The sequence below is a fragment of the Gavialis gangeticus genome, unplaced genomic scaffold, assembly GCF_001723915.1.
Source record: "Gavialis gangeticus isolate Ggan-Ray unplaced genomic scaffold, GavGan_comp1, whole genome shotgun sequence".
Classification (NCBI taxonomy): domain Eukaryota; kingdom Metazoa; phylum Chordata; order Crocodylia; family Gavialidae; genus Gavialis; species Gavialis gangeticus.
Genome location: NW_017728973.1, coordinates 1,250,230 through 1,262,697, shown reverse-complemented (window position 1 = coordinate 1,262,697; position 12,468 = coordinate 1,250,230). Strand labels below are relative to the sequence as shown.

The 12,468-nt window shown below is 44.6% G+C and overlaps 2 protein-coding genes across 11 annotated transcripts in view; one reads left to right on the top strand and one right to left on the bottom strand.

The window, feature by feature from the left end:
- PTRF (polymerase I and transcript release factor) overlaps nucleotides 1-4,824 on the bottom strand; it is a 54,593-nt gene extending 49,769 nt beyond the window's left edge. The window contains exon 1 of the mRNA XM_019505911.1: nucleotides 4,155-4,824. Within this exon, the coding sequence (XP_019361456.1) occupies nucleotides 4,155-4,574 (420 nt within the window). The 5' untranslated portion in view covers nucleotides 4,575-4,824. The remainder of the gene's footprint in view (nucleotides 1-4,154) is intronic.
- A 1,360-nt stretch (nucleotides 4,825-6,184) lies between these two features.
- The window catches only part of ATP6V0A1 (ATPase H+ transporting V0 subunit a1), a 72,971-nt gene continuing 66,687 nt past the window's right edge, over nucleotides 6,185-12,468 (top strand). For 2 of the 10 annotated variants that reach the window (XM_019505879.1, XM_019505861.1), the window contains exon 1: nucleotides 10,591-10,715. The gene's annotated coding sequence lies outside the window, so the exon portion shown is untranslated. Of the gene's footprint in view, nucleotides 6,360-10,582; nucleotides 10,716-10,958; nucleotides 11,026-12,468 lie in introns of those variants that run through there. The other 8 variants (XM_019505834.1, XM_019505896.1, XM_019505817.1 and 5 more) reach the window with 8 other exon arrangements.

The following is a 12,468-nucleotide window of genomic DNA, read 5'->3' as shown; positions in this document are numbered from 1 at the left end:
TTCAGAACATGCAGTCTGGTTAATTTGGAACTCTTTTGCTTTTCTATGCTACTCTTATGGGCTGATCCAACTCCTTTTTAAGTCAAAGATTCTTACCTCAGCAGGAGTCAGATTGGTCTCAAAACAGTGAGACATATGAGCACATATGCATTTGTGTATAGTCTCCATCCCAGGACCATCCTCACCAGGCCTTGCTCGGTGAGCCCGCTTTTCAGTCTTGTGCTCTCCCCACCCCCCCAGCTCAGATAAATAAGATGGACATGTTGTATGCTCCTCTCTACTAACCAAAAGGCAAATGCAAGAAACAGCTTTGATTTTCGTGGTCCTTCTAATATCAGAGAACAAAAAAAGCTTTATTTTCTTTAGTTTATTTTTGCCAACTAGAAGCTGGAGGATCTTTATGGTATTACTGGTGTAACTCCTTGCACAACTGCTATGTCTTCAGAAAGACGCTAGCAGACAGACATCACCTATTCCTAGTGACTGTTATTCTACCTTTCCTTTTTACTTCTCCAAGTCACAGAATCATGCAGTATTAAATGCATCTGGAGCACGGACTCTTTGCTCAGTGACCCACTGAAAATATCCCCTTCCTCTTTTTGCCTAATATTTCATTTAGGCAAACTTGCCCCACTCCCTGAAAAAAAGCAAACTCATAAATCTTTTCATTCTTAACCTTTTCCTCCTTAAATCACAGTTGAGCAGGAAAGTGCATCACAGCTTAAAAAACAAGTGCTGTTAAAGGTTAGTAACATAACTGTTTACAGCCCCGAGATGAACAAAATTATCAAGGCCACATCTAAAATAACTCTCCATTTATGGTTCATTCTGGGAAGCAATGGCTGTAGAACAATGAGCTTATTTTGTAAGCCTTTGTTGTGTTTTTCTTCCAGAGAGAGGGAGTTCAGAGAAAATGTATAATGTCCAAACTGTATATTCCCCAGGGTAGGAATTATCATGAGATTTGCATCTCTCACATTCTTGCTGCTTAGTAAATAATATATAATAATTGTTAAATACAGAGTCAGAAGAGGACTCTATTCCAGGTGTGATCCTATTGGAATCAACAGGGCTACTTGCAAGAAATTGTATTTCTCGACGGAAGCATAACAGCCAGGATCTGCTCCCTGGGCAACAGTGGTGGTGGCAGGCACTGGGTTGGCTATGGCTGATCCAGCATTTGGGCAGGCAGTGATGTCAGCTTCAGTTCTTTTGGCCCCTCTAAGTGGAAGTCCAGGGCGGGTGCCCTGGTCACCCACCGTTTGTTAGTCTACTGTTTCTCAACATGGGTAAAGTGGCAGAACTTGATCCACAGTTAGTTATATGTACCTCCAGATTTAAAAACAGAAATGGTACTTTCTTTTCCACCCTGCATTCATCTTCTTTATGAAATTATTAAAAGTCTTATGGTCAGCACTCCTCAGTTTAGTGCACATGCTGGGCCCAAACCTATTCCTTTAACTGAAGCAGGTAAAACCACTGACTTTGATAGAGCTTCTCAAGTGAAGACATCAGGATCTGGCCCTGTATCCTGCTGTTTTCATAAATACACAACATTGTTCATGCATGCATTCTATGTTAGTAACTGCTCAAAAATGTTAGCCCCCAATGCCAGGACAACCTCAGCAAATGGGAACCTGTCCTGCCTAGCAAAAAAGAAAGACATACCAAAATCTCTCTCACTACACAGATCAGGAGGCGCTATAGAATGCAAACACTGACAATTAATAGTATATGTGGCGCCAGACAACTCCATTTACTATCTGGTAGAAATTAAATGATTATATTATCAGCAAGTACAAGCCACTGACTAATGATACTGCTAAATAGCCAAATATTTTTGTTGTGTATGAGAAAAATAATAGCTATTGTCTTGAAAATTGTTCAAGCTATTGTCTTGAAAATTGTTCACCATCATGCAGCAAGAGAAGCACCCAGAGAGACAATATCACTGAGGCAAGTTCTCCTTTGACTGCAAATCTATTTTCCCCTGTATACAAGGGAAAGTGGCTACAGTACTTCAGTGTACTGGAAACATATACCCAGTTTTTCCAGGGGATTCCCTATGGTTTATCAACAGGAATCACAAAGCTCATTGTACCACAGTTGTCTTTGACAAAGCAAATACAGCAGTAGAGTAATACAGAAAGATGCATGTGCTGTGCTGATAGGTGAATATTATTGGGGTTCATCCCAGCCTGGTGCTTAGCCACTGAGAAAGTCAAAGATTCCCACAGATTTTGCTTTCCAATTCAGGCTCCAAATCAGGGGACCGTTCAGAGTTTCTCCTCCAAAAGAAGCTTCATGTGTCTCAACAGTGTTTGACAAAAGTCTGCACAGTTTCCCTGTGACCTCCTGCATCCTGTTTACCCTTGCTTGTGTTTGAGTGTGTAACTATGCTTATACTTTCTTGGTTAAGACAGGCTGAGCATTGCATGGTTTTACAGGGATTTACAGCAGAATTTCACAGAGAGTTTTTCTCTCCTGCCTTGCAGCCTCAAGGCTGTAGTGTCTCATGCTAAAATGCACACAGAACAATTTGTTCTGCATTTCAAACCATTAATTCATCCTATTTTCCACAAAAGAACATTGTGCTCCAGGAAATCCTTGCCTCTGTCCTTTCTCAGTGAAGTCAAACTCAGGGGCTGATTCTGCTGCTTTTTAAAATCAATAGGCCTTTTTGCTACTGCTGCCTATGGGAGTTAAGAGTTTACATTTTTGTGCCAGAAAATAAAAGGGCGGTGTTTCTGAGCAGTAGCAAGCAATTAAGAGCATCTCTCAGAAGGACAATACACCAATACTCAGGACACTGCAAAAACACCTGGAAGACATCTATTTCCTCTAGCTTATTTAAATACTTGCAGGGAATATTAGGATTCCCTGCCATTTCCTTCACTTCGCAATGCTCGGTTCCACTGTTGTGCATTTAGGTGTTTACATTATTTTTCCCTAGGTAGAGCTATGCTACCCTGCAGGCCTGATATGAAGAGCTTCCGATATATGTATTAGGTTGCTTACGTGATCCTAATATACTTGAGTATTTCAGCCTTTCGGGCATGATATAACTATAAATGCTTAGGCTCTGAATCAGAGAGCTATATCAGTCCTGATACTTGCCAGATTCCTCAGCGTAGCAGGACCAGATCCCCTTTCAAACTACGGTTGTAATAAGTACTTCTGCTTTTTTGTTCCTTTTCTTCCCCCTTTTCCCTGTGACCTGCACTGGATGTTCCTCTGTTTGTTCCTGACATAGTCTGTTATTAACCCCTGGTGATTCTGACTGCCTGTAACTCATTATACTTTCTCCAGATGTGTGACTCAGGGGCAGCTCTGGTAAGTGAAGTTAAACCCAAACAGATACAGGAAAAAGGGGTGGAAGCCTTGGCCTGCTTCCCCCCCCCCCAGTTATTTGCTTATATAATATTTAAAAGATTAAAGGCAAATCCAGGTCCTAGTCCAGAAAATGAGCCTCAGGCAGAGCAAAAGCGCCTGTTATTGAAACTAAGTCACTGAAAAGCTCAGGACCGAACAGGTCTCAGGTTAAAGAAACTGTAACACGTACTGGATTGTATTTACTTGTACAAGCAGTATGGCAAAGGCAGATCCATGGCTCTGGAAAGAGGGGTGCTAATGAACTCAAAAGACTATGCTACATTTTTTTTAATGTTTCTGCCCTATTGTCCATAAGAATGAGGTTAAACATGACACCAATGTTATTGTCCCATGTTAGCATTGTCAGGTGCGTATTGTAAACCTGAGACAGTATTATGCTCCTTCTAATTCTTAGAACTCCATCCCCAGTAGGCATTCTCCACCTAAACTGGCTGATTTACAAGATCCCTATGAAGTCCCCAGTGCACTTTTTTTACCTTTAGTAAAAAAGCAAGTTCCAGATTCTGCTGTTCACTTGCTGCGGGTTGCAAAGGCCAGCCTGCACTCATTTTAAGCACAATAAATTATGTTAAATCTTCCGTCTCATGAGCGTACCAATAATATTAAACCTGGAATGAACTATGTGACACACTGTAATAGAACTCTGTAGAGGAACCAGGAGTGGGGAAACACCATTATTCTACCTCATTACTATGTTACTATTAGCAGTGGAAACAAACACTGACAAACATAGCCTAAGGAGCTGCAGGAAATCTCCTTACCTGGTAGATCATGACTTTGAAGTTCCTTCGCTTCAGCAACTCTGCTTCATTGACCTCCAGCTTCTTGATCTGCCCAGCTTGCTTCTCCAGGTTCTGCCGGACGGTTTTCACATTGACACTCACCTTTCGCACTTTTTCAAGCATCTTGTTCACAGTGTTGCTGGTGGTGGTGTGTGCTTTTGTGAGCTTGGTCAATTCGCCTTGGATGCTGGACACTGCACTATCCATCTCTTGCTGTCTCTGTTCCAGCTGAGCCTGGGTCGTCTGGATCCGATCCACTGTCCCAATGATCTTGTCCAAAAGGGTCAGCACCGTCACCCCATTGATCTGGTCTGATTTGATCGGTTCCTCTGCTGCTTGCTCGTCAGAGGTCTCAGAGGCAGTTGGTTGTTCAATAATTTGCAAAGTGGTGTCCTCCATGATTTGCTTGGGGAGTCCTAACTAGCAGAGCCTGGAGAAACTGTCGCTGCAGAGGGGAGAGAGAGAGACCCAAATCTCGCTAAGCTGTCTGTGCTGGGAGACAAGCCAGAAATGAAGAGCACAGTGTGTGGATATGCGTGTGCTTAAATTCAAATGGCACAGCTCTGCAAAGCTGTCCAGTAAAACTGCCCTGCAAAATTTTCCAGGCTTGTAGGCCATTGGCTGACTCCACCTCAGCTATATAAAAGGAGCCTGCTGCCAAATGCCTCATGACCCCCCCTTTCTGAAATGATTAAAATAGTTGGAGGGGAGGCAATGGCTTTTACATGCGAGCACAGGCACTGCTCACTGAGGAATGTGAAGCTCTGAACAGCCTCTTCTTTACCATAAGTTTAAAGGCATTCTGAACAAAGCTGCAAAGAATATGAGAGGAAAAAACAAAACCCTTTGTGTAAACTGCTAGGGAAGCTGGTGGAAAGAAATAATCTCCTTCTGGGCACAGCTTTTTATGACGAAGGGAGGCTGGTTTTGAAACAACTGTGCACAGACATGCAGGAACTCAGCCTGGAAAACTCAGAAACTTTTGCCTCCAGTTAGCATTTTTTTCCAGGTCTGTATGAGACTGATTGTCAACATTTTAAAGAGAGGCTTATATTCTGAATCACAAGTTCGTGGCACATACCTTTTGGATTGTTCACGCTACAGATCTGCACAGACCCATATAGAAGAATATTTGTGAAGGCAGACATATATGCATGGATTTACATAGGCAAGATAACATGTTACATGTGTGTTTGTGCTTATATCTGTCTGCAGATCTGATATAAATGGGATAAATATAAACCCAGCAGCATAAAGTGAAATGGCTAATGCTCCCATCTGAGAGCTTCCCCTGCTCACCAACAAAGTTCATTTTTTTAACTGTATTTATTAATGAATCCAACATGATCAAATAACAGATTTGACATTTAAAGATGCGTTCGCTCCCCTAAAATATATGTGAACACAGATATTTCTCTTCTGCCAAGAGTGCTCCAATAACCCAAGTCAAAGTCCACAGGAGTCTTCTGTTCTTTTCTTTTCTTCCTTTCAGTATCTGAAAGTGTCCTCAGGTTTCCTCCAATGTTAATTGTGTTTCTTCACCTTTATATAATAATTTACCATTTATTTTTTCTTAGAATTCCGCATTACACAACTCTCACTATCTTCTATTCATTTCTAATTTTAAATGTTAAGGTTGTTCCAAATTTGTTTTTAATTGGTAGCTGATAGAACTTGTACTTTCCTGCAAGAGTCAAAAAAGTTTCTCTAACTTTGGTTTGGAAGGAGACAAAGTGCAATTATTACCATTCTGTGTGCAGAAGGCACTTCAACTTATGCCATAGGAAAAGACACTGTATGCAATTCTCAATGGCATTACATTGCTTAATGCTGATTATTGGCAACAGTGGATTATTTCAACACTGGTATCATGCTCGTTTTACAGAACACAAAGAAGGAAACCCTCCCTGCTCTTTAAGTTCTCATGCTAAACATTCATAGACCAACTCACAGGTTCTTGTACATCCTTAAAAAACTGCCAGTCTAGGAGATCAGTACCAACTTACTGCTCTAGTAAGATAATTTTGGTAGGACCTTTATGAGGGGTCATTGAGGAACACCTGTCCCAGCTCAACAAGCCCAAGATCCTGAGTGGATTGATGTGGAAGGGGCAGATTGAAGGTCTGTATGGAATGAGTTCCAGATGAGACCAGCTCACCATTACTTCTCCTTGCTTGGCCAAAGGTAAGTGATCCCCTACAGACACAAAAACTGTGATTAAGTTTCTAATGGCTCCTTTTATACTCAGCTGAAGGATTGGCTACTGGCAGACAATCAAGCTTGCTCTCATTAAGGTTCTAAACAATACGGGATGCACACTCAGTAAGTTGTGTCTTGGTGGGGGGGGATTCTGCGCTGAGTCTGGGGATCACCCTAGTATCTTACTGCAGCTTGGCAAACAAAGCTGAATCCATGTGGTGTTCCATTTGGTTATGCTTGAGACCTACCTTAAGATGGCCTTGGTTGAATTGTTGGATTCATGACATACAAGCTAGGGAATCCACTGTGCACAAACATTTCCATAGCAACTTTGTTCAATCCTGATCACAGTCAGCACATGCACTACCCCAGCACTCTGCCACATGACAGGGTGACTTGAGAAAGCTCTTGTATCCACACTATAATATCAATTTAAACTTGGTTGCCTCATACATCAGCAAATTGTAGTCCACAATCCCACTGCTGACACGTCATGTCGGCTGTCAGAAAGAATCTCCTTTATGAATTTTTTCTCAAAGGACAGGCCTTTTTATGTCTGAAAAGAAAAAAAAGATTTCCCATGTTTGCAGCTGACAAGTCAGTTCCATGTAGAACATGAATTCCTGACAGAGTGTACTGAGGTTTTGCAGTTGCTTTTCATATTGTCTTTTTTTCAGAGCTGCCCTCTACATGGGGGTGTTGCAGCTAACATGCAGCTCAGGAAGTTAATTGTTTTCTTATTTTCTAGTTCTGCTATAAATTCCGTAAGTTCCTTAGACTTTGCCCTTGTGCCTCAGCTTTCCCATTTGTAATTTGGGAGTAACAACCATAACTTCACAGGGGTGCATATTTGTAAGGCTGGCTTGAAGAAAACAAAGAAATGGAACTGTATTTTTGGTCTAGCTATTTGCTAGAACAGGCTAAGTGAAATATTCGCTATGCTTGTTCTGCACATAGCGTGATGAGAAACTTTTCATGTTAAGATTCATTTAGACATGACCGTGTTCTTTCTCAGTAGTGACATCCCTAGATGACCTCATAGGTGGCGACCTGAGTTCCTCCCTACTGAACGTGAATGCTCTTTATCCTTTTAGCTCATATTCCGCAAACTCAGTCTCAATCCCAGTGATTTGTTACAGCTGTTAATATGTAATAGATAGAATTTGTTCTTTGAAGGTTTCATATCTCTGTGAATGTTTTTGAGTCTCAGTATCCCACCTACCAGATTCATTGTATAGTACTGCTGACAGACTGTTTTATATGGATGTGGGACATTTAATAGAAACAAAAGAAAATGGATCTCATCTCCAGGAATTCTCTACCAGTCATGTATGGAACAACAAAGGCAGACATCTACTCCCACTTGACTCTATAGCAGTTCCTGTAAATAAAGAGAGTTCTGCATAGAAAGATTTTTATTGCTTTCATGAGCAGCAGGTGCTGGCTGTTTGGTGGCCTATTTAAAATGACATGTACATCACAACTTAGCTCTTCATGTACAGGTGCCCATGTAACAAGGAAAAAAGTCTATAATTGCAATCAATATCTTTTTCTCTTTCCTCTTGGTGACAGTTTAAGTCAAGAGATCATGTCTTGAATGTGCTGCAGAAAATGAACTGCAAGCTCCTCTGTAGAGAAGCCTTCAGATAGGGAGGGTGATACATTGGGAAGGAGTGCAAAGGGAGCATTTTCTGCAGCTGCCCATGCTGTTTCCCTTCTATGGACATTACAGTTCTCTGCTGGGCTGCCTGCAGAATGGCCTACTTCAACAGCCCCAAACTCATTCTATAAGAAAATGTGGTAGCGTTCATGTGATGTTGTAGCCATCATGATCCAGGAAATATGAAAAATGATAGGATATTTGGGGGTGATATCTTTTATTGGATCAACCACATGGTTGTGGCAGACTCAGGCAAGCTTTTGAATGCAGTGCTTTAAAAGAATACATTGCATTTGAAAGCTTGTCTACATCTAGCTGAACCATGAATTTAGTCCAATAAAAGATACCACCCACAAAAATTCTTGCCTCTGATCTATTATTTCTCATAGATCTCTTCATCTTTGCAGGTCAGTCTGAAGGATAAAGCCAGCTACTTTAACAATGAACAGCACAGCTTTGCAGCTATAATATTCCTGCCCTTTCTATAATATGAGGTTGCTGTCTCACTAATAAGCACTGTGTTTGTTAGGATAGGCTGCTGGCATGCTGAGATCAATGCCTATTATCCTGACCAGTACTGCATCACTGTTTCCTTGTGCTTCCCATCTGCCTGTGTGTAACTGTTGTCTCTTACCTTATACTTAGATTATAAGGTTTTTGACACAGGGACTGGGTTTTTGTGTATGTTTGTATGGCACCTGAAATAATGGGGTCCTAGCCTACTCCTCTGGCTCTAGGGAACTATGGTAATCCAAGTAAATATACACATAATCTGTATCCACTACTGAGGCAAGCACACCACATATGACTCTACAGGGAGATGTACAGTTCCTCCGTGAGATTTCAGTAAAGAAACATTGTTAGAAAAAAAGGATTTGTGATTAGATTACACATATTTTCCATTGTGCAAAAGCCCTTCTGAAAGCTTTGTAATTGGAATAAAAATCAAATGTTTACGAAAAGACAGTGTCACTAGGTAGAATAACCATTGAACAGTTAAGTGTATTTTAGGTAAACCCATTTTATTTACAAAGCTTGGCTTCCTTCCCAGGAAAAAACATTTAACAATCTAACAGCAGAGGAAATTATGCACCCTTACTTGCAGGGAGGTTTCTTGTGCTTCATCAGATTTCCAGTTTCTGCAAAGCTGTGGTTTGGGATTAATCTGGGTGTTGGTGGATGGAACTGCCTAGCCACTGAAACATGCTCCTTACAATGCTTGGATTGAAACCAAGGGGCCTTGTTCACACCACTGCTGTTCAATGGACTTCCACAGTAGAATGTCTGTTTCATATCTGTGTAAGTGTGAAAGTATGAGGCCCAAAGGGTGTGGAACTGCTGTACTAGGCTGTGCTGTGCTGCATGTCATAGGGACTACGGCACTCCACTTAATGTATCAGTGCAACAAATAGTCTTTAACATTTTTAAGTAATAAGACAAATATGCTGAAAGGCTATACAAGTTCTTTACTCAGGGTTTTTTGTCACTGCGGGTTGGATCTTTCCTTTGTCCCATGGTTTATATTCTGCGTGGAACCTAATGCCAAAGAAAACTAACTTCCTATCCCTCTTTTCAGCCCACCTGGCTGCGTGGGAAACATGTCACTTAAGTACTGTCTTTGCGAAAATGTTCCATTTACTGCATATAACTGGAAAACCAATTTTTTCCTGCCAGAACATTGCATCATCATTAACACATGCATCCAGCCGCGCGGCTTATTCTCCCCTGCATATCCCTGAAGTGATTTCTGTGGAGAACTGCCAAGTGCTGCCCGTTGTGGGCTTGTCATAACAATGTGACATGCTGGTGCAAAGTGGTAACAAAACAAAACGGAGCAGTGTCTGACTGCAATATTCTGAGGTAACGTGATGCCGACAAAGGTGAGGCTTCAAGGTGAGTTGGTGACATCTTCTCATCCAGGGTAACACCTTGCTGCTACTTAATGGGAAAGTACAAAGGACACTGCAAATCTGAGAGGGGTAATTAGCTGTGCTGGTCTGAAGTCAGCCAGAAGGCAGGGTAGAGATGTGCCTTTATAGACCAAAATATATAGAGAGTGTGCAAGCTGTTGTGAACTCAAGTGCACAGGTGCACTGCAGTGGTGCCCCAAACGTAATGCAATGATATACTGCTGCGACACAGCGAGGGTGTGACACTGCATGCTACTTGGATGCGACATATGGCTGCAAATGGATGATGCTAGGCTGCAGTGGGCGCCTACTCCCACGCCACCTGCCTGTGCATCCGAGGCACTGAGCCTGCCCTTGGGGCTTCTCATAACATCACCGCATCCCCTCAACACATCGTGTCAAAAGTGGTGACATCAGCAGGTTGTGCGGCGATATCATCACCAAATGTCGCGGTGACATCAGCGGCTTGGTTCCGGGGCCCGCGGCCCTGCCCTCCGCGAGGAGTGACCTGGGGGCAGAGGGGGTCGCGCTCCAGGCCGGGCAACGAGGCCGACACTGAGGTCGGGGGTCGCACACCGCCCTCGCTTCCGGTCACGTGACGGGCCCCAGAGCCCGCTGCGAGCAAGACGGCTGCAGGCCGTCGCTAGGAGACACCCCAGTTCGTGCGCGGCGGAGGTACGTTTGCTTGCGCGGTGACGTCAGCGACGGGAGCAGCCGCGGATCAGCTGATTTTGCGGCGGCTGCTGCAGCTGCTGGGAGCGGTGGCTGTAGGTGAGGGGAGAGCGCGGTGTGGGGCCTGTGGCGGGGACGGGAGAGGGAGAGGCCGAGGCCGGGTGGGGGTCGGCAGTGGCCTCTCAGGAATGGGGACAACCCTGGTGGGGGGGAAGCGCCGGCCCGTGCGCATGCGCGGTGTCTGTCTGTCTGTATGGGGGTCTCTAGCGCAGGCACACACAGAGGGGCGGGCGCCGGACCCTAGGCCGGGCCTTCTAGCTGCCAGGACGAGGTGGGCGGGGGCGGGGGCAGGTGTGGCTCCTCGGAATCCACCTTGGCCCATTCGGCACCGAAATACCCAGTGCCTGGGTTGGGCGGCTGCCCCAGTCCCCTCGCTCTGGCTTCTCATTCATTTGGTTCTTTTCTTTTTTCCTTTTTACAGCCAAGACCCTTGACCGGGTGCTATGGCCTCCTGCGGTACCTCGGGAGTCATTAAGGGTGGGCCGTGGGGCACCAGCTGGGCCCAGGTGAATCCTGGGTTGTGCTCAGAGATGTCCTATTGGAATCTGTGGGTGCCTGTACATGAGCGGCAGGGCTGCCGCAGTGCTGGGATTGCAGCATGTTGGACAGAGCAGGCTCGATTAATGCAGTCTACTGCAGCATAGGAACTGCTGTGCTCCAGCAGACTCCAGCGTCTCGTCTATCAGCATCCCCATGCTGAAAAATGGCCGGGGTGGGGCTTTAACTACAGCTCATTCAGTGAGCACCCCCACCGCCATTTTTCAGTGTGGCAATGCTGATTATACTGTCGTAGAGCTTAGGGTCAGAAGGGACCTAAACAGATCATCAGGTCTGAGCCCCTGCCCCGGGTCATATCACCCCAGCCAAATATCTGTCCAGCCTCCTCTTGAAGACCCCCAGGGTAGGAGAGAGTACCACCTCACTTGAGAGCCCATTCCAGAGCCTGGCAGCCCTGACTATAAAGCAATGTCTCCTGATGTCCAGCCTGAACCTTCTCTCTAACAATTTGTGGCCATTATTCCTAGTAACCCCTGGTGGTGCCTGGGGGAACAGAGCCTCCCCCAATTCTCGCTGGTCCCCCCGGTGAGTTTGTAAACGGCCCCCAGATCCCCTCTCAGCGTCCCCCTGCTGAAAAATGGCTGGGGAGGCTGAACAGGTTCAGGCCCTTTAGCCTCTCCTCGTAGGACATGCCCTACTGCCCCCTGATCATGTGAGTGGCCCTCCTCTGGACCCTCTCAATGCTAGCCACATCCCTCTTGAAGTGTGGTGCCCAGAACTGGATGCAGTACTCCAACTGCAGCCTGACTAGTGTCGCATAGAGGGGAAGGATCACCTCCCTAGACCTGCTCATGATGCATCTGTAGATGCATGACAAGGTGCAGTTAGCCTTACTGACCATTTCCTCCTGATACGGGAGATGCTCCCGGAGCTCTGTTTAGAGTGGATGTAATTAAAGTCCCCCCCACACTCCTGTAGCATGTGCATAAATGTCCTGTAGCATTAAAACTGTTGGGACCCTCCATGGGCTTCCCAAGCTTTGGATGATGCATGAAACGCTCCAGTAGTTTTCTGTAGTCAAAAAAAAAAAAAAAAAAGGAAAAAGAAAGCAAAGAGCTGGCATTGGGATCATGTAGTTGCGGCTGGTCCTAGTTTGAGCAGGGAGTGGACTAGATTAGCATTTCTCAGCCTGTGGGTCATGACCCAAAACTGGGTTGCAGGAATATATGAAAGGGTTGCAAACAAACTTCAAAATAGATTCTCCTTCAAAGGAGAAAAGTGGGGAAATAGTGGC